Genomic DNA, 18,977 nt, shown 5'->3' on the forward strand with positions numbered 1-18,977 from the left:
CATTTAAAGATTGTATATTCATATCAAAGACGGAGGAAATCTGTGAATGATTAAAAACAACTAATAAAGCACTTATACATACCAATACAAAAGCATAGCAAATAAATTATTATTTCTTTATTTCTTTCTTTCTTTATTTATTGTAAAGTAGCAAACTGTTCCAAAACTATTGGTGATTAAAAACTGAGTTGCCTAGGTCAAAACACATACTTAACAGAACTAGTCCAAGCCAAAAGAGTACAGGTACAAAATGTATGTCAACTAGATATTTTAGTCATGTCTTTGAATGTGCATATGCACCTCTAGAATGTGGCAGTGTGATGGTGTCATCTATCCCTGCTAGGTGGTCAGAAAAAGATCACCAATGCTGCACATTGTATTGGCATTAATAAGCCGTTACACGATGAGTACATTAAGTCTACACTCATGTTTTTTTTTCCATCTGTTAGGGTCCCCTAATAATACATAAATTGTTTTTCAAGATAAACATAGTTTCATACATGACTCACTTTAAAGGTAATGTATTAAATGTTATTTTTCAATTCAAATTTTTATGTTTTTTACGTAACCTAAAATTACCCCTACATATCACAAGAGCCAAAATATTAGTTTTGATATCCTTCTTGTAGGCTAATGAATACATTTTGAGAATATGTAACATTAAAATGGCTCAAAATAGTATTCTGGGCTAATTTGAATATGTCATAATATTAAGAAAGATCCACAGTGGACATTTTGCCACCACAGGGCATATTGAGAATGCCTCCTATCTTTAAAATGTTTTCTATGATGTCTAGTATGTGTGTGCTAAAATGATCTCCAAGTTGTCTAGTATGTGTTTACTAAAATGATCTCTATGATGTCTAGTATGTGTGTGCTAAAATGATCTCTATGATGTCTAGTATGTGTGTACTAAAATAATCTCTATGATATCTAGTATGTGTGTGCTAAAATGATCTCTATGATGTCTAGTATGTGTGTACTAAAATGATCTCTATGATGTCTAGTATGCGTGTGCTAAAATGTTCTCTATGATGTCTAGTATGCGTGTGCTAAAATGTTCTCTATGATGTCTAGTATGTGTTCTAAAATGTTATCTATGATGTCTAGTATGTGTGTACTAAAATGATCTCTATGATGTCTAGTATGTGTGTACTAAAATGATCTCTATGATGTCTAGTATGTGTGTGCTAAAATGATCTCTATGATGTCTAGTATGTGTGCTAAAATGATCTCTATGATGTCTAGTATGTGTGTCCTAAAATGATCTCTATGATGTCTAGTATGTGTGTCCTAAAATGATCTCTATGATGTCTAGTATGTGTGCCAAGTGTCATACTTTTATCAAAAAGTGCACGATTCAGTCATTGTTGTGCACATGTATCCTCTGGACTATAAGATGTAATGCTAGAAAAAGTGTCAAATTTGTCTTTTCCATTATTCAGCATACATGTAGATATCGGTAAAGAGAAAAATTATAACAGTAAAGACACATGACATGGTATTTCTGCCATCTGCAATGTACTTCAGTAACGCAATGATGTAAATGGCTTTTATAAACAGATTTACGGAATGAAAAACTATAAATTATGGACTTGTCATGCTTCCAAGATACTTTATTAAACTAATGGTAAAGACAGACAATAAGTGTGAAATTGAAAAATGTGTTTTAAGAATTAAAAATAACTTGCCTATAAAGATACCCAGCTAGTATTCATGTACTTAAAATGTCAATCTAAGCTTGACCTAGATGTGACAGTGCCATCTGGTGGATATACCTTTCAAACCAATCAAATTTGTTGTTCTTTTTATAGATAATATAACGGTAAAGACAGTAAAATTAATAATAAATGGAGCAACTTAAAGTTGTATGCATTGTAGTTTTATTTTAATATTTTAAATTGAAATTTAAGAAACTTATTTATTTGTGAGTGGTTTACTTACATTTTTCAGTTTAAAGGCAAACACTTAGTATTTTAGGAAGTTTCATGATTCCATAACGATAACATGTGCTTTATAATTTGTACACAATAATGGAGTGGAAATTTTGGTGTATAATTTTAATCACAAGCTTTTCTAATACATCTACATGGCCAAATATCATATCCAGTGCATCAAGTAATGATGCTTTTTATGTGCATTCCTGTTTATTTACATTATATGCTGTTTTGTGGAAAATTTTGGATCTGCAATGTCTTTATCATTATTTACCCCTTTTTGTGAAAATAGCCCATTTGTAGATAGCGAATTTAAGAAGTAAATACCTGGTAGTATTCCTTAATTCTGTTAAAATGTTAATCATATATATACATTGCCTTCTACCAATAATTAATATATGAATGGAATACATTTAATTATATATACATGTATGTAATGTTCATTCATAGATGGATATGATGAATGGATGGATGGATGAATGGATGGATATGATTGATGGATGGATGGATGGATGGATATAATGGATGGATGGATATAATGGATGGATATAATGGATGGATGGATATGATTGATGGATGGATGGATGGATGGATGGATGGATATAATGGATGGATGGATATGATTGATGGATGGATGGATGGATGGATATAATGGATGGATAGATGGATATAATGGATGGATGAATGGATGGATATGATTGATGGATGGATGGATGGATGGATATAATGGATGGATGGATATAATGGATGGATATAATGGATGGATGGATATGATTGATGGATGGATGGATGGATGGATGGATGGATGGATGGATATGATTGATGGATGGATGGATGGATGGATATAATGGATGGATAGATGGATATAATGGATGGATGGATGGATGGATGGATATGATGGATGGATGGATGGATGGATATGATGGATGGATGGATGGATGGATATAATGGATGGATGGATGGATGGATGGATATAATGGATGGATGGATGGATGGATGGATATAATGGATGGATGGATATAATGGATGGATGGATAATGGATGGATATAATGGATGGATGGATATGATTGATGGATGGATGGATGGATGGATATAATGGATGGATGGATGGATATAATGGATGGATGGATATGATGGATGGATGGATGGATGGATGGATATAATGGATGGATGGATATGATGGATGGATGGATATAATGGATGGATGGATGGATGGATATAATGGATGGATATAATGGATGGATGGATATGATGGATGGATGGATGAATGGATGGATGGACGGATATAATGGATGGATGGATATGATTGATGGATGGATGGATATAATGGATGGATGGATGGATGGATATGATGGATGGATATAATGGATGGATGGATATAATGGATGGATGGATATGATGGATGGATGGATGGATATAATGGATGGATGGATGGATGGATTAAAGTTTTAAATTTAAAAAGTAAAATTTGTTTTGTTTAGTGACAGCACATTGATTTATTAATCATCAGTTATTGATTGATGGATATGATGGATGGATGAATAGATTAAAGTTTTAAATTTAAAAAGTACACATGTAAAATTTGTTTTGTTTAATGACAGTACATCAGCTGTTGTGTGAGATATTTGGTAATTCGGATGCATAATCTTCAGGGGAAGCCATGACATTGAAAACAAATTGAGGGTGGGATTTAGCTCAGTTGGTTGAGTGCTCACTTGAGGTGCCTGTATCGCAGGATCGAACCACCTCAATGGATCCATTCAACTGATTGGGTTTTTTTTCTCGTTCCAACCAGAGCACCACAACTGGTCAAAGGCTGTGGTATGTGCTTTCCTGTCTGTGGGAAAGTGCATATAAAACATCCCTTTCAGCGAGTTGCTGCATTAGGAAAAATATACTGGGTTTCCTCTGAGTCAGAATTATCAAATGTTTGACATCCAATAGCTGATGAGTAATTAATCAATGTGCTCTAGTGGTGTTGTTAAACAAAACTTTTTAAAAGTTTAGTTACCTGCTCATTTTGTCTATATGCAAACAACCTTTTTTATCTGCAGTATTTTCACCTGCAGCCATTCATGTTTTGTTGATATCAAGATGTTATCTTTAAATGTAAAAATACAGTTTATGAGAACTTTTAATGTGAGGTAAATTATGTATTAGACAACCTCTAGTTACATGTAGATAGTATTCAGTTTCTAAATGACATTAATATAAAATGCAAACTTGGAAACTGCTTGGGGTAATCTCAAATTATCTACACTCCAAGCAATAGTAGAAATATATTTTTTTTAATGGCTTGTGTATTTGTATTTTTTAGTATCTGTTATTATGAAATATTCACTAGTCTAAGATATGTTAAGTAAGAAGATTGTACATAATTATGAATAGGATAATTTTCTGGTCTTATACAACCACATTATTCAACAGATTGGGGTTTTTCTCGTTCCAACCAGAGCACCACAACTGGTGAAAAGCCGTGGAATGTGCTTTCCTGTCTGTGGGAAAGTGCATATAAAAGATCTCTTGCTGCATTAGAACAAATGTAGCGGGTTTCCTCTGATGACTGTATATGTCAGAATTACTAAATGTTTGACATCCAATAGCCAATGATTAATAAATCAATGTGATCTAGTGGTGTCACTTTTAATCACTTATTTCTCCACAAGTTACATACATGTACATACGATGTATCCCTTTTTTCGATTGTTTCTTCTTTGGCACTGATATGGCTTTGGAGAACTGTATTGGATAGAAAAATTAAAATTAGCACGGCGAAATATTACTTAGGCTTGAGATTTCTGATTGCTTGTGAAAATTTAATGAAAAAACTCTAACACAAATGTTAGATGAAAATTCCCTGTCCTGGACTTATAGGCTCATATTTTCGAAGCTAACTTAATGCTATGATGTTGTAAAACCATTGTAGATTATTATGAGTGTCATAGCGACATCATAGCCTACGACTGTTTTATGATATCGTAGTGCTAAGATAGCCTGTATAGTACAAGGTATCCTGAATTAAGCAGCCACCTGTCTTAGGAGGCCACATTTTGTCATCACGGGGTGGGATCTGGCTCAGTGGGTAGAGCACTTGCCTGAGGTGCTTGGGTCAAAGGATCAAATCCCCTTAGTGGACCAATTCTCTGTTTGGATTTTTTTCTGTTCCCAACCAGTGCCCCATGACTGGTATATCATGGGCCATGGTATGTGCTTTCTTGTCTGTGGGGGAAAGTGCATATAAAAGATCTCCTGCTGCTAATGGAATAATGTAGCGGGTTTCCTCTAAGACTGTGTCCAAAATGATCAAATGTTTGACATCCAATAGCCAATAATTAATAAATCAATGTGCTCTAGTGGTGTTGTTAAACAAAACTTTTTTCTTTTTTTGGTGATTACAGTAGGTGTGTGTTTAACACAAGTATGGCTCTATCTTCAGCTGTCTGTGTCTGTAGTAAAAACCATTAACCTGTCTGCCAAACTCTGTTTGCTGAGCATCAATTACCGGAAATATGCACAAAGTAGATGGGTTTGCAGATACAGCTATCACAGGTTCACACCTTGCATGCATCCATTGACTTTTTTCTTTACCTCTAGCTTTTTCAGAACTTTATGTACGCCATGCAATAAAGGTATTTCTGTATATGCATACATTTTGCCAACAGAGATTCCTGCATGAGGCATTAGAAAATGTTGTATGTGCTTTAAATATATTTACAGATATGACATAATATCATGTAACTTTTTAACTGTTTTATAGCAACCTCACACATGTGATAGAAATAACAACTGAACATTTGGTAGAGCGTTTTCAATGAAATTCAGTATATTTATAATTTACACAACAACAAAACTCCAAATATATAGGGGTGGGACGTAGCTTGGTGGGACATAGCTCGGTAGGACGTAGCTCGGTGGTGGGACGTAGCTCGGTGGGACGTAGCTCGGTGGTGGGACGTAGCTTGGTGGGACGTAGCTCGGTGGTGGTGGTACGTAGCTCGGTGGGACGTAGCTCGGTGGTGGGACGTAGCTCGGTGGTGGGACGTAGCTCGGTGGTGGGACGTAGCTCGGTGGTGGGACGTAGCTCGGTGGTGGGACGTAGCTTGGTGGGACGTAGCTTGGTGGTGGGACGTAGCTCGGTGGTGGGACGTAGCTTGGTGGTGGGACATAGCTCGGTGGGACGTAGCTCGGTGGTGGAACGTAGCTCGGTGGTGGGACGTAGTTTGGTGGGACGTAGCTCGGTGGTGAGACGTAGTTTGGTGGGACGTAGCTCGGTGGTGGGACGTAGTTTGGTGGGACGTAGCTCGGTGGTGAAACGTAGTTTGGTGGGACGTAGCTCGGTGGTGAGACGTAGTTTGGTGGGACGTAGCTCGGTGGTGGGACGTAGTTTGGTGGGACGTAGCTCGGTGGTGAGACGTAGTTTGGTGGGACGTAGCTCGGTGGTGGGACGTAGTTTGGTGGAACGTAGCTTGGTGGTGGGACGTAGCTCGGTGGTGGGACGTAGTTTGGTGGTGAGACATAGCTCGGTGGGACGTAGCTCGGTGGTGGGACGTAGCTCGGTGGTGGGACGTAGTTTGGTGGGACGTAGCTCGGTGGTGAGACGTAGTTTGGTGGGACGTAGCTCGGTGGTGAGACGTAGTTTGGTGGGACGTAGCTCGGTGGTGGGACGTAGCTCGGTGGTGGGACGTAGCTCGGTGGTGGGACGTAGCTCGGTGGTGGGACGTAGTTTGGTGGGACGTAGCTCGGTGGTGAGACGTAGCTCGGTGGTGGGACGTAGCTCGGTGGTGGGACGTAGCTCGGTGGTGGGACGTAGTTTGGTGGGACGTAGCTCGGTGGTGAGACGTAGTTTGGTGGGACGTAGCTCGGTGGTGAGACGTAGTTTGGTGGGACGTAGCTCGGTGGTGGTACGTAGCTCGGTGGGATGTAGCTCGGTGGTGGGACGTAGCTCGGTGGTGGGACGTAGCTTGGTGGTGGGATGTAGCTCGGTGGTGGGACGTAGCTCGGTGGTGGGACGTAGTTTGGTGGGACGTAGCTCGGTGGTGGGAAGTAGCTTGGTGGGACGTAGCTCGGTGGGATGTAGCTCGGTGGTGGGACGTAGCTCGGTGGGATGTAGCTCGGTGGTGGGACGTAGTTTGGTGGGACGTAGCTCGGTGGTGGGACGTAGTTTGGTGGGATGTAGCTCGGTGGTGAGACGTAGTTTGGTGGGACGTAGCTCGGTGGTGGGACGTAGTTTGGTGGGACGTAGCTCGGTAGTGGGACGTAGCTTGGTGGTGGGACGTAGTTTGGTGGGACGTAGCTCGGTGGTGGGAAGTAGCTTGGTGGGACGTAGCTCGGTGGGATGTAGCTCGGTGGTGGGACGTAGTTTGGTGGGACGTAGCTCGGTGGTGGGACGTAGTTTGGTGGGACGTAGCTCGGTGGTGGGACGTAGTTTGGTGGGACGTAGCTCGGTGGTGGGACGTAGTTTGGTGGGACGTAGCTCGGTGGTGGGACGTAGTTTGGTGGGACGTAGCTCGGTGGTGAGACGTAGTTTGGTGGGACGTAGCTCGGTGGTGGGACGTAGTTTGGTGGGACGTAGCTCGGTGGTGGGACGTAGTTTGGTGGGACGTAGCTCGGTGGTGGGACGTAGTTTGGTGGGACGTAGCTCGGTGGTGGGACGTAGTTTGGTGGGACGTAGCTCGGTGGTGAGACGTAGTTTGGTGGGACGTAGCTTGGTGGTGGGACGTAGCTCGGTGGGATGTAGCTCGGTGGTGGGACGTAGTTTGGTGGGACGTAGCTTGGTGGTGGGACATAGCTCGGTGGTGGGACGTAGTTTGGTGGGACGTAGCTCGGTGGTGGGAAGTAGCTTGGTGGGACGTAGCTCGGTGGGATGTAGCTCGGTGGTGGGACGTAGCTCGGTGGGATGTAGCTCGGTGGTGGGACGTAGCTCGGTGGTGGGACGTAGTTTGGTGGGACGTAGCTCGGTGGTGGGACGTAGTTTGGTGGGACGTAGCTCGGTGGTGGGACGTAGTTTGGTGGGACGTAGCTCGGTGGTGGGACGTAGTTTGGTGGGACGTAGCTCGGTGGTGGGACGTAGTTTGGTGGGACGTAGCTCGGTGGTGGGACGTAGCTCGGTGGGATGTAGCTCGGTGGTGGGACGTAGTTTGGTGGGACGTAGCTCGGTGGTGGGACGTAGTTTGGTGGGACGTAGCTCGGTGGTGGGACGTAGTTTGGTGGGACGTAGCTCGGTGGTGGGACGTAGCTCGGTGGGATGTAGCTCGGTAGTGGTTTTGCGTTTCTTACTAGCCTGAAGTTAAAAACCACTAGCCACGGGCGTCGGGCTAGCGGATTTGTCAAACTCTGGTTGCCAGACTTATAGAATATAATATAAACAAACTTCCATTTCATATCATGGTTACATTCTGAGTGAAATCATGTTCACTGTCACAAGCTTTAGCGGGTGACAATAAATATTATTTCATTAGAGACATAAACATGAAACGAAATGGTAGCAAGTTTAATATCCTATTTATTACCCATTAATTGATTTCAATTTACAAATATCACTAAACTTATTTTCTTAACGTTTTTGTGAGGTCATAGTACACCCGTCGTATGACGCCATTGTATGACATTGAGGTAAAACATCCCACTTCCCATCTAGTGGGACATAACACTGTGATATATGAAGAGTTTCATCGCAAAACGCGATAAATGCCATGTTAAAAACCATTGTATGAACACCACTCAGACACTGTTCCCACGTAGACAAACACAAGTTCAAATTCAGTTTTCAGCAAAATGCGATACGATTGTCTGAGGATATATCTAGATTGCAGAGAAACTGGCGTAATGTGTTTATGATTGTTTGGAATAAAACACTTTTAGGATTGGGTATATATAGTGGCGTTTATTGCGTTTTGCGATGAAACTCTTCATATGTACTAAGATATTTTTAACCATATGGGTAATAAAATATAGTATGCTCACCATAATTAAAATGTTTATGGTTCATAAGAAGAAGTGATAATTTAGGCATATATAAATTTGATAATATTGATATATAAACTAAATCCAGAAAGATTTTGTTAAGATTTCTTTAAAAAAAAAACCTATAATATTTAATTAAAAATGGCTATTATCATGTTTTTATTACCCTGTACACAATATTCATACATAATATTGACTTATTTGCCCAGTGCTCACCACAAGCTATCCATTGTTATAATACATGCCTATGCAGGGTTTCTGCCAGAGGGTAAAATGGGTATGGCACTATGCATTCTGGGTACCCAAATTGTTTTGCAGATTAAAAACAAAAATTAATTACTCTTATCGTTACTGTATGATTTTCTTAACCCTTCTTAACTCTAACCCTAAACATAATCCATTGTCTTTCTGTTAACTATGGTTGCATTTAATTCCATAGCGCCATACCCAAAATTTTCTTTCTGGCAGAAACACTGCTATGTTCAGATGAAGAAAAAATACATTTCATACAGGGCTCGAACATAATAACGGCACCAATGGCAACTGCTGTCGTTGAGATGTAAATTGCTGTAGGTGGAGAGCATCACCGACGGTACTTTTGTGCTGTCGGTAAAGCTCATCAACAATGGCGAAATGTATACACCTTGTGCAAGGACTACATGTAGCTCTGGGTGAGAAGAAACTTTCGTCAAATTATCTATTAAATTTTAAAAATAGTGTAACGGGCCTTCCCTTATCCAACAACACTGAATAATACAAGTAGCGTGTGTTCAGTAAATTAAAGTTGGCCTCATCACAATAGATACACACTTCGGATCTAAGGCGTTGTTAACCCGGTATAAAGTTAACTTAAGATCCCATCAAGAAAACAGTGAAGACTAATATCGAATCTAAATAAAAGAATAAGTCATGTGAACACATAAGATCTTTTATTTATAAGTAGAAAGAAGAAACCAAATGATAATCCAAAAGAAATGTTCAATCACCAAACAGACGCGAATGTTTATAATTTGCTGTTTATTTAATCCGTAGAAGAAAATATCAAAGTTCACAGCATATTCCAAAGGCAAGTTATGTTTATTGTTAGAGTTGACAGCTCGCAGAACGGTATCGCCAATCCGACGATTCCGCTGTAAGGAAATCTTATCTCTTGAAGATGAGTGGACAGGTCACATAACGGCATCGTTTCCCCCGACTCCGACTCACGAAAACGAACGACTTCACCCGAATGATATTTGACGACTCCGTTGAACGGCTTCGTTGAACGAATACACTCGCGAAATCACCTCACGATATCACTGAGCGAACTCATCGCTGACGGTTCCGTTAACCAAACGGTCTCGTCAAACGAACCACTCCATTAAGAAATGGCTTCGTCACACAAACGGTCGTATCAAACGAACAACTTCGTAGAATCACGAATCAAACACATTTTTCGTCAAACGACGTCGTCCGACGACTCCGTGGAACGAACGATTTAGGAAAACGAAACAGAAACTATTTGCACACTTATATCCAATTTGACGTGAGGAGAAGAAGCGTAGTTCTCCTCCCTGAATCACAATATTGTTGGTTTTATATAACCTCTACCAGGATTGGAATCTTGTTGACCAGTAAGAATTAACTACGCATTGGAAATAAACTGCGTCTTGAAAACCACATGTATTTTAGGAATGTCGGTAAACACAATTAGTTCAGACAGAAATATAGCCTTGTTTTCAAAATACAGTTCCACCTGGTATCCATAAAACTTTACGCCCACAACAACATAAAATACAAATAAGCTAATTAAATTGTTATCAACATGGGTTCGTTTCATTACCCATGCCTTCGACTATATCTCGTCCCCGAGATAAATAATGTCACGCTACCAAATTCTTATTAAATGTTTAATCAAATAAACTGCTGTAAAGCTTACAATTAAAATACGAATATTTAGTAAATGATAAATTAATCAAATTTATCACTGAATATAATCCATGAAATAGAAAAGTACAAAACACGACACGACATCACAAAACGCTAATTACACCGTTCTATGCTTATAAGAAAAACATAAAAATCTATCATTATAAAAACTAATAAAAGAAATATCTATGGTTATAAGAACTAATTAAAAAGTACAACGTAATATGAAAAAAATACACTTCTATAAGTCTGGATGGAATGTCCACCATGTCTGGGTGTGGGTGTGCTTTATCCACGTCCCTGGTGTTGGGATCTCGGCGGTAGTCCCACCCAGTAAAAATTTTGTCTTATCTTGCTCTGAGTTTTTGTCCTGCCCAAATGTCCTCCAGCAGGAGCTCCATGACACTGCCTCATTATTTTTTTCTTTCACTTGGCTAACATGGCGAGGAACAATGAACTGCTCCATTTCTGTTACACCATCTTTGTGAATCCATTGACGATACAATAAATCATCCCTAACATCCATCCTTTCAAACTGCGACCAGTAGGCCTTCAGTGTACTGCTATGCATTGACACCTTATCCCATCCAGGTCGAGTTCCAGCACGAATCCACCCTTTAACTAGCACAATGTCAGGATCGGCTGCTTGGGCGTCCCTCAGCTCAGTCGATACCTGTACGAATCGTACGGCACTAGAACCTACATCAGATACAAGAATTCCGCCTAGCGGTTGTCTCTGCAGCTTCAGCTGTTGCCTCCCCCGGCGATCTACAGCACTGCTCCAATGATCTTGGGTCCTCTTCCCATCGTACATTCGCTCCTCATCCAAACGTCCACACTGACCACACAGTAATCTCGACATGGCATCCGCATTTCCATGCGAACGGCCAGCTCGGTGATGTATCTCAAAATCAAACGTTGACAATACATCTAACCACCTTGCTAGTTGTCCCGATGGCTCTTTAAACCTCATCAGCCAACGGAGGGCTCCATGATCCGTCCGGATGATAAATCTTCGTCCAAATAAGTACGCTCGATATACCTTCACAAAATGAACAGCAGCCAGCAACTCTTTACGTGTAACACAGTACTTCCGTTCTGCTTTTGTTAGAGTTCTGCTACCATATGCAATCACCTTTTCCTCACCATTCTGCTCTTGTGACAATACTGCACCTATTCCACGATCACAGGCATTTGTATCCAATATAAATGGCAACCCAAAATCAGGATGTGTCAAAATAGGAGCTGAAGTCAACAAATGTTTTAGTTGATCAAATGATTCCTGACTCTGCTCAGTCCAATTAAACAATCTTCCCTTTTCTGTCAACCTATGTAATGGTGATGCTATTGCTGCAAAATTCTTTACATACTTTCGATAATACGAACACAAACCAAGGAATTGACGTACTTCGGTCACTGAAGTTGGTTGGGGCCAATCTCTTACACATTGAATTTTAGCACTATCTGTAGCTATCCCTTCACTAGAAATAACATGTCCCAAAAACGAGACTTCCTTGGCAAACAAATGACATTTGCTTGGTTTAATTCAGTTTTAAACCAGCAGACTTCAGTCACAAAAACACTTCTTCCAAACGTTTTAAATGTTCATCGAATGTTTTTGCAAATACGATAATATCGTCCAGGTAAACCAAACAAATTTCCCATCGTAAACCAGCACAAACAGCCTCCATTAATCTCTCAGAAGTTGCTGGAGCATTGCAAAGTCCAAATGGCATCTTTTTGAACTGAAACAATCCCTGGTGAGTAGAGAATGCTGTTTTGTTACGATCTGTTTCATCCATTTCCACTTGTAAATATCCACTGACCAAATCCAAAGTAGAATACCACACAGACCCTGCCAACGAATCCAAAGAATCATCAATACGAGGAAGTGGATATGCATCTTTAATAGTGACGTCATTTAATCGTCTGTAATCTATACAGAATCGAAGACTCCCATCTTTTTTCTTAACTAAAACCACCGGACTTGCCCAAGGACTTGTAGATGGCTCTATAATATCCCGTTGTAACATTTTCTTAACCTGGTCAGCAATTTCTGCACGAGCCCATCCCGACACTCTTCTGGGATTTTGTTTTATCGGGCGTGCTACTCCTGTGTCAATCTTGTGCTTCACCACAGTTGTTTTTCCAAGATCAGCATCAGTTTCAGCAAACAGATCTGAATATTTCGATAGGAAACAAGTAGCTTCCGTATAGTGTTCTTCATTCAGTACTTCCTGTAGATTGTTCAACAGTGGAATCAAATGTTTAGGCACTTCGTCCGTTCTCTCTGTATTTTTCAGTTCTTCAACCAAACACTTTGAATCTACTGGCTCTAATTTCCCAATAACACTTCCCTTTTTTAATATCTGAATATCTTCACACAGATTCATAACTCGTACTGGAATCAGTCCATTTTTAGGCATGTCAACCAACGTTCTTGCAATAAAAACTTTTGAATTATTTCCCCATGAATCAACTGGTTCTACTATTCCCAGTGTAAGACAATCATGATTTTCATTTGATGATCTAAGTTCACAAAGAATCGTGGCTTCACTTCCAGCGGGTTTTACAGCATCTTGACCAGTTGTCACACGATAACATGTGGGTTTAACACACATTTTCAATGAAAGTTCTACACCATTCATCTTCATGATACCAGTACTAATATCCAGTACACAATTCTCATCTCTCATGAAATCCAACCCAAGAAATCCACTTCCTTCAATATCAGCTACAACAACATCTCGAGTGAAAGAAAGATGACCTATTCTTATAGAAAATAGTCCCACACCATCAGTATCCAAAGTTGATCCATCTGCTTGTGTAAGTCTTTGGTATGAACTTAATTTTGGTCGTTTTAATTCTGGAATCTTTTCGAACATTTTTCTTGATATTAGTGTCACTGCTGCCCCTGTATCAATCACAAAATCAATTCCTACTCCATTAATTTCACTTCCAATATACATGTCACAAACAGTTAATCGCCTCAGTGAATCAGAAACGATGCCATCTGTCTTCCCTACTGGTAGATCATTCTGGCGTCAGAGCTTCTGTGGATCAATCTGCTGTCGCGGCTCGGGACATTGCCTGGACATGTGTCCCTTCTGTCGACAGTTGTAGCAAACAATCTCTGTTCCGTTTGTTCTCCTATAAGGTGCACTTCTTTGTTCCTTTCTTCTCCTTTCTCTCTCTTTATTTAATTCCAGACGATATCGTTTTTCCTGCTCCTCGACCTTATTCAGCATTTCCTTCATGTATCTTCTTATCTCGTCCATCTCACTCTTGTTATCAGACGACTTAATATCAACACCTCGAATTTTAGTCCTGTTGTAACGACGAGCTTCGGCCGTGGTACAAGCATCCAGAGATACAGCAGCTTGAATAGTTTCATCAAACGTCTGAGGTCGACCAAGTAAAACTTTCAGTCTCATCTCCGAATCTGTCAAAGATTCCAAGAAATTATCTTTGGAAAGAGTATCCATAACATCCTGGGGTGCAGAAGGATATGCTAAGAAAACCAAACGCTGTATTGCTTGCCCTAATTCCAACAATGACTCCCCTGGTTGTCTTCGTCTCATTCTCAACTCTGATTTATAAAGTTCTTCAATATTTGCGGGAGCAAATCGCTTCTCAAGTACCTTCAGTATGTCCACATACTTGGCCCTTGATCCACCAGGAACATGACTCAACATCTGTTGTGCCGACCCACGTAATGCAACAGCTAAGTACTTCGCTTCCTCTTCATCAGTCCAGCCATTGATATCAGAACAAGCTTCAAAATTAGTTTTATAATCAATCCAGGGAGTTTTTCCATCATAAACAGCCGGGTTCACAAGTGCCTTACGTAATCCTTTCTGCTGACCTACAGAAGTAACTACTTCACTATGTGTTCCCTTCTGTGGTAATTCCACATTTTTGCTTTCATTCTCTACTACCAATGGGCCTGGTGTAGAAGTATAGTGATCATGGTCTCCCATCTGCAACCTACTAATCTCCATCTGCAATCTGGCAATATCCCCCTGCGCATCAACAACTCCTCGTTGCATTTGTCGCACCTCATCTAAAGTAATGTCGTCTTCAGAATAATTTAACGGTCTTCTAAAAGTGACTTTTGATTGTGACTCTTCAGTCCACCTCTCTCCAGTCAAATTCGGCGTAAGCTGAATATCGTCAGGTTTCTCCTCGACAGACAACCCCAACCCTGATTCAGATCTTCGAGGCGGTCGGTCATCCATCTCAATCGTAGCAGATAATTCAGCTGCAGCTCTTTTCCTTCTCTCTCTTCGTTTCCCCATTTCCAAATAGAATCACAACACAAAAACACAAACTGCTTCAGCTATCATTTCGACAACTATCTCTAAACTATAATTCTTCAAATTGTCAAAACTATCTCCACTTCAGAATGTTCCCAACTGTGCTCCTTTAACAAACACAAAGTGAAGCTTTGAATCAATAAACGAACAACAAACACACAGACACGATCTCATATAAAAAAAACCCACACTTTATCTTTATAACAAAATAGAACTCCTGCCGTTTTCAAACTGCTTTTGTAATCCCACCGCTGCCACCATAATTTTTGTAACGGGCCTTCCCTTATCCAACAACACTGAATAATACAAGTAGCGTGTGTTCAGTAAATTAAAGTTGGCCTCATCACAATAGATACACACTTCGGATCTAAGGCGTTGTTAACCCGGTATAAAGTTAACTTAAGATCCCATCAAGAAAACAGTGAAGACTAATATCGAATCTAAATAAAAGAATAAGTCATGTGAACACATAAGATCTTTTATTTATAAGTAGAAAGAAGAAACCAAATGATAATCCAAAAGAAATGTTCAATCACCAAACAGACGCGAATGTTTATAATTTGCTGTTTATTTAATCCGTAGAAGAAAATATCAAAGTTCACAGCATATTCCAAAGGCAAGTTATGTTTATTGTTAGAGTTGACAGCTCGCAGAACGGTATCGCCAATCCGACGATTCCGCTGTAAGGAAATCTTATCTCTTGAAGATGAGTGGACAGGTCACATAACGGCATCGTTTCCCCCGACTCCGACTCACGAAAACGAACGACTTCACCCGAATGATATTTGACGACTCCGTTGAACGGCTTCGTTGAACGAATACACTCGCGAAATCACCTCACGATATCACTGAGCGAACTCATCGCTGACGGTTCCGTTAACCAAACGGTCTCGTCAAACGAACCACTCCATTAAGAAATGGCTTCGTCACACAAACGGTCGTATCAAACGAACAACTTCGTAGAATCACGAATCAAACACATTTCTCGTCAAACGACGTCGTCCGACGACTCCGTGGAACGAACGATTTAGGAAAACGAAACAGAAACTATTTGCACACTTATATCCAATTTGACGTGAGGAGAAGAAGCGTAGTTCTCCTCCCTGAATCACAATATTGTTGGTCTTTATATAACCTCTACCAGGATTGGAATCTTGTTGACCAGTAAGAATTAACTACGCATTGGAAATAAACTGCGTCTTGAAAACCACATGTATTTTAGGAATGTCGGTAAACACAATTAGTTCAGACAGAAATATAGCCTTGTTTTCAAAATACAGTTCCACCTGGTATCCATAAAACTTTACGCCCACAACAACATAAAATACAAATAAGCTAATTAAATTGTTATCAACATGGGTTCGTTTCAATAGCATAAATGCTGATATATTCTGTAACAAAATGTCAATTATTACATGTTTGCCAATTGCTTTTAAATATTCGCAATTGGCGAATTTGTCGAATAACAGAGCTATCCCTGCTGGTGTACATTATCTGCTAGTATTTGATTAACATTTGTATAATTTGAAATACATGTATGTCTACATACTGCAAAATAACCTTTCAGTCATGTTTATTTGCTGCAAATGTCACTTCAAAAAAAAAATGCCATAGGCAGGTTCAAAATTGCTGTTGCAAAATTGCATTTTACCCATGGCAATTTTTCACAAAATTGCAGTGGGAGACAAATTCTTACTGACCTCGAGCAATTACCATGATGGATGGTTCCTAAAATTAACATTCAATTAAGTCCCATGGAATTACATACATACATGTAAGTGTATAACCTTAAACAATTGTTTTATAAAAAAATCTTTTAACATTTTTTTTTTTGTATTTTATTTATTTATTTTTATTTTTATTTTTTGACAGGAAATGATACAGGCCGTTATTTTGGATGTTTCCAAGACAGCCTGAATGATCGTGATCTTGAGGGTAATTACAAAGAACTTCCAAATAATTCACCCAAAGTCTGCATTGCCTTCTGTCTGAGATCAGGTGAGTCAGTAGTCATACATTGAAAATGTTTACATAAAAACTGTAAACTTGTCATTTTATGCACAGGTAGCTTTTATAAAGATATTAAAGTGACAGACCCTAGCTAGTTTCTAAACACCAAGACATATTATTTATTATTAGGGCTATTTTTCAGTCATTACTTAGATTTTATTGTTTAGATTATCTATTTCCGTACATCCGAAGTGTTTCTGGTTACCTTTTTTGGTTTTAATATCACAAAATGCATTTTTCATATTTTAAAAAATGCATGTGTGTCTGAGAAGTATCAGTTATGGAGTCGAGTTTTAGTCTATGTTTAAGGGTATTTCACCATTTCAACATCACAGACTCTTGTTTCACTTTGTTGTAATGTTAACCAAATGTGTTACACGTTTGTAGATTAACTAAACTTAGTGTCCATTTTCACGGGTTCAAACTAGGGTCTGTGACTTTAAGAGAACACATTCATATCCAGACATAGGCGTACAGACACCCATTTTTTATGCATTAAAATGTCGTCATCTGTTTATGGTTATTTGGGACACTTGGGTCATAACCTCTGAACAGCCAATCACAAGTCTTAGAAGTGATCTGATCTCTAAGACTATATGTCTAAATTACCAAATGTTTGACATCCAATCGCTGATGATTAATAAATCAATGTGATCTAATTATGTCATTTAAACAAAAAAACTAAAAGTTTCTAAAAAATGTTCTGCAACATGTTAAAGATGATATTGATCTACAACAGGTCAAACCTTACTCGGATGTGCAGTGGTGTAGCATGGGTAGGGCCATTGGGGCGGTTGCCTTGGGCACACAATTCTGGACTGGTGGAAGGGACTTGAGAAGTGCTAATGGTCCACTGGTTAGGGGGCGCAATACGCCACTGCAGGTGTGTAAAAAAACACTAACCTACATGTTACCTGTAAAGTGTGTTATGTGCTCTCAATAACTGTACAAGTGTAGACCTCATATTAACTAGTATTATGCTGAGTTTGGAATGAGACTGTCTGCATGTCTCTATGTGTCCATGTTTTACAGGGTTTCATTACGCTGGCCTGCAGTACAGCAAGGAGTGTTGGTGTGGTGACAGGTATGGGAGACACGGTATTCTAGCAGAGGCACAGTGTGACGGCAAGTGTCCCGGCAGTGAGACTCAGACCTGTGGTGGCTACCTGGCCATCAAAGTCTACAGCACAGGTTATGGAGGTAACTAATGCTAGGGTCTGAATACCAACTGTCATGACATAGTTGCCCAACTTGCTGATCTCTCGGCGTCTACGACCGTCCAGTTGCTAGTCTGTTTACACTTACAACTCTTATTCTCATCGAATACAACTCCTACGACCGATTGGTTGTTAATCTGAGCACATCCGTTGTAAGTTGGGAATAGTGAAAATTACAGTGCAACTCTCTAGTTGCCCAACTTTATCATGATAGTTGATAGTCTGAGCCTAACATAACAGTTTTTTGGCCTAGAATTTGAAGCATCTTGTTGAACTGTTTTTTTGTTGTTTTTTTTGTTTTTTTTTCTCTCATTCCATTACAGCAGTTAAAAAATACTTACCGGGTATGATACCTGACCAGACATTTTTTATGCAGAACCAGGAAGGAAGGAAGAATATATATTTTACGACACACTGAACACATTGTTAAATACGACATTCCTTCCTTCCTGGATATGGATCATCTTACAGGCAATTTGTCAACCACTGCAGAGATCTATCCAGGCTTTGTATATTGTGAATACAGACCTCTTCCCAAAAGCAAGTAGCACTAAAAATTCCCAATTTGATATGTAAATATTTCTGTAATTATGTCTGTTCTGATAAATGTTTTATAAAATGGTGC

At 39.8% G+C, this 18,977-nt stretch overlaps 1 protein-coding gene across 2 annotated transcripts in view; it reads left to right on the forward strand.

Moving 5' to 3' along the window:
- The window catches only part of LOC121378662 (xylosyltransferase 2-like), a 69,140-nt gene that overhangs the window by 33,035 nt on the left and 17,128 nt on the right, over positions 1-18,977 (forward strand). For both annotated transcript variants that reach the window (XM_041506941.1, XM_041506940.1), the window contains exons 3-4: positions 16,998-17,123; positions 18,168-18,335. In XM_041506941.1, coding sequence (XP_041362875.1) covers positions 16,998-17,123; positions 18,168-18,335 — 294 coding nt within the window. The remainder of the gene's footprint in view (positions 1-16,997; positions 17,124-18,167; positions 18,336-18,977) is intronic.

The sequence above is a fragment of the Gigantopelta aegis genome, chromosome 8, assembly GCF_016097555.1.
Source record: "Gigantopelta aegis isolate Gae_Host chromosome 8, Gae_host_genome, whole genome shotgun sequence".
Classification (NCBI taxonomy): domain Eukaryota; kingdom Metazoa; phylum Mollusca; class Gastropoda; order Neomphalida; family Peltospiridae; genus Gigantopelta; species Gigantopelta aegis.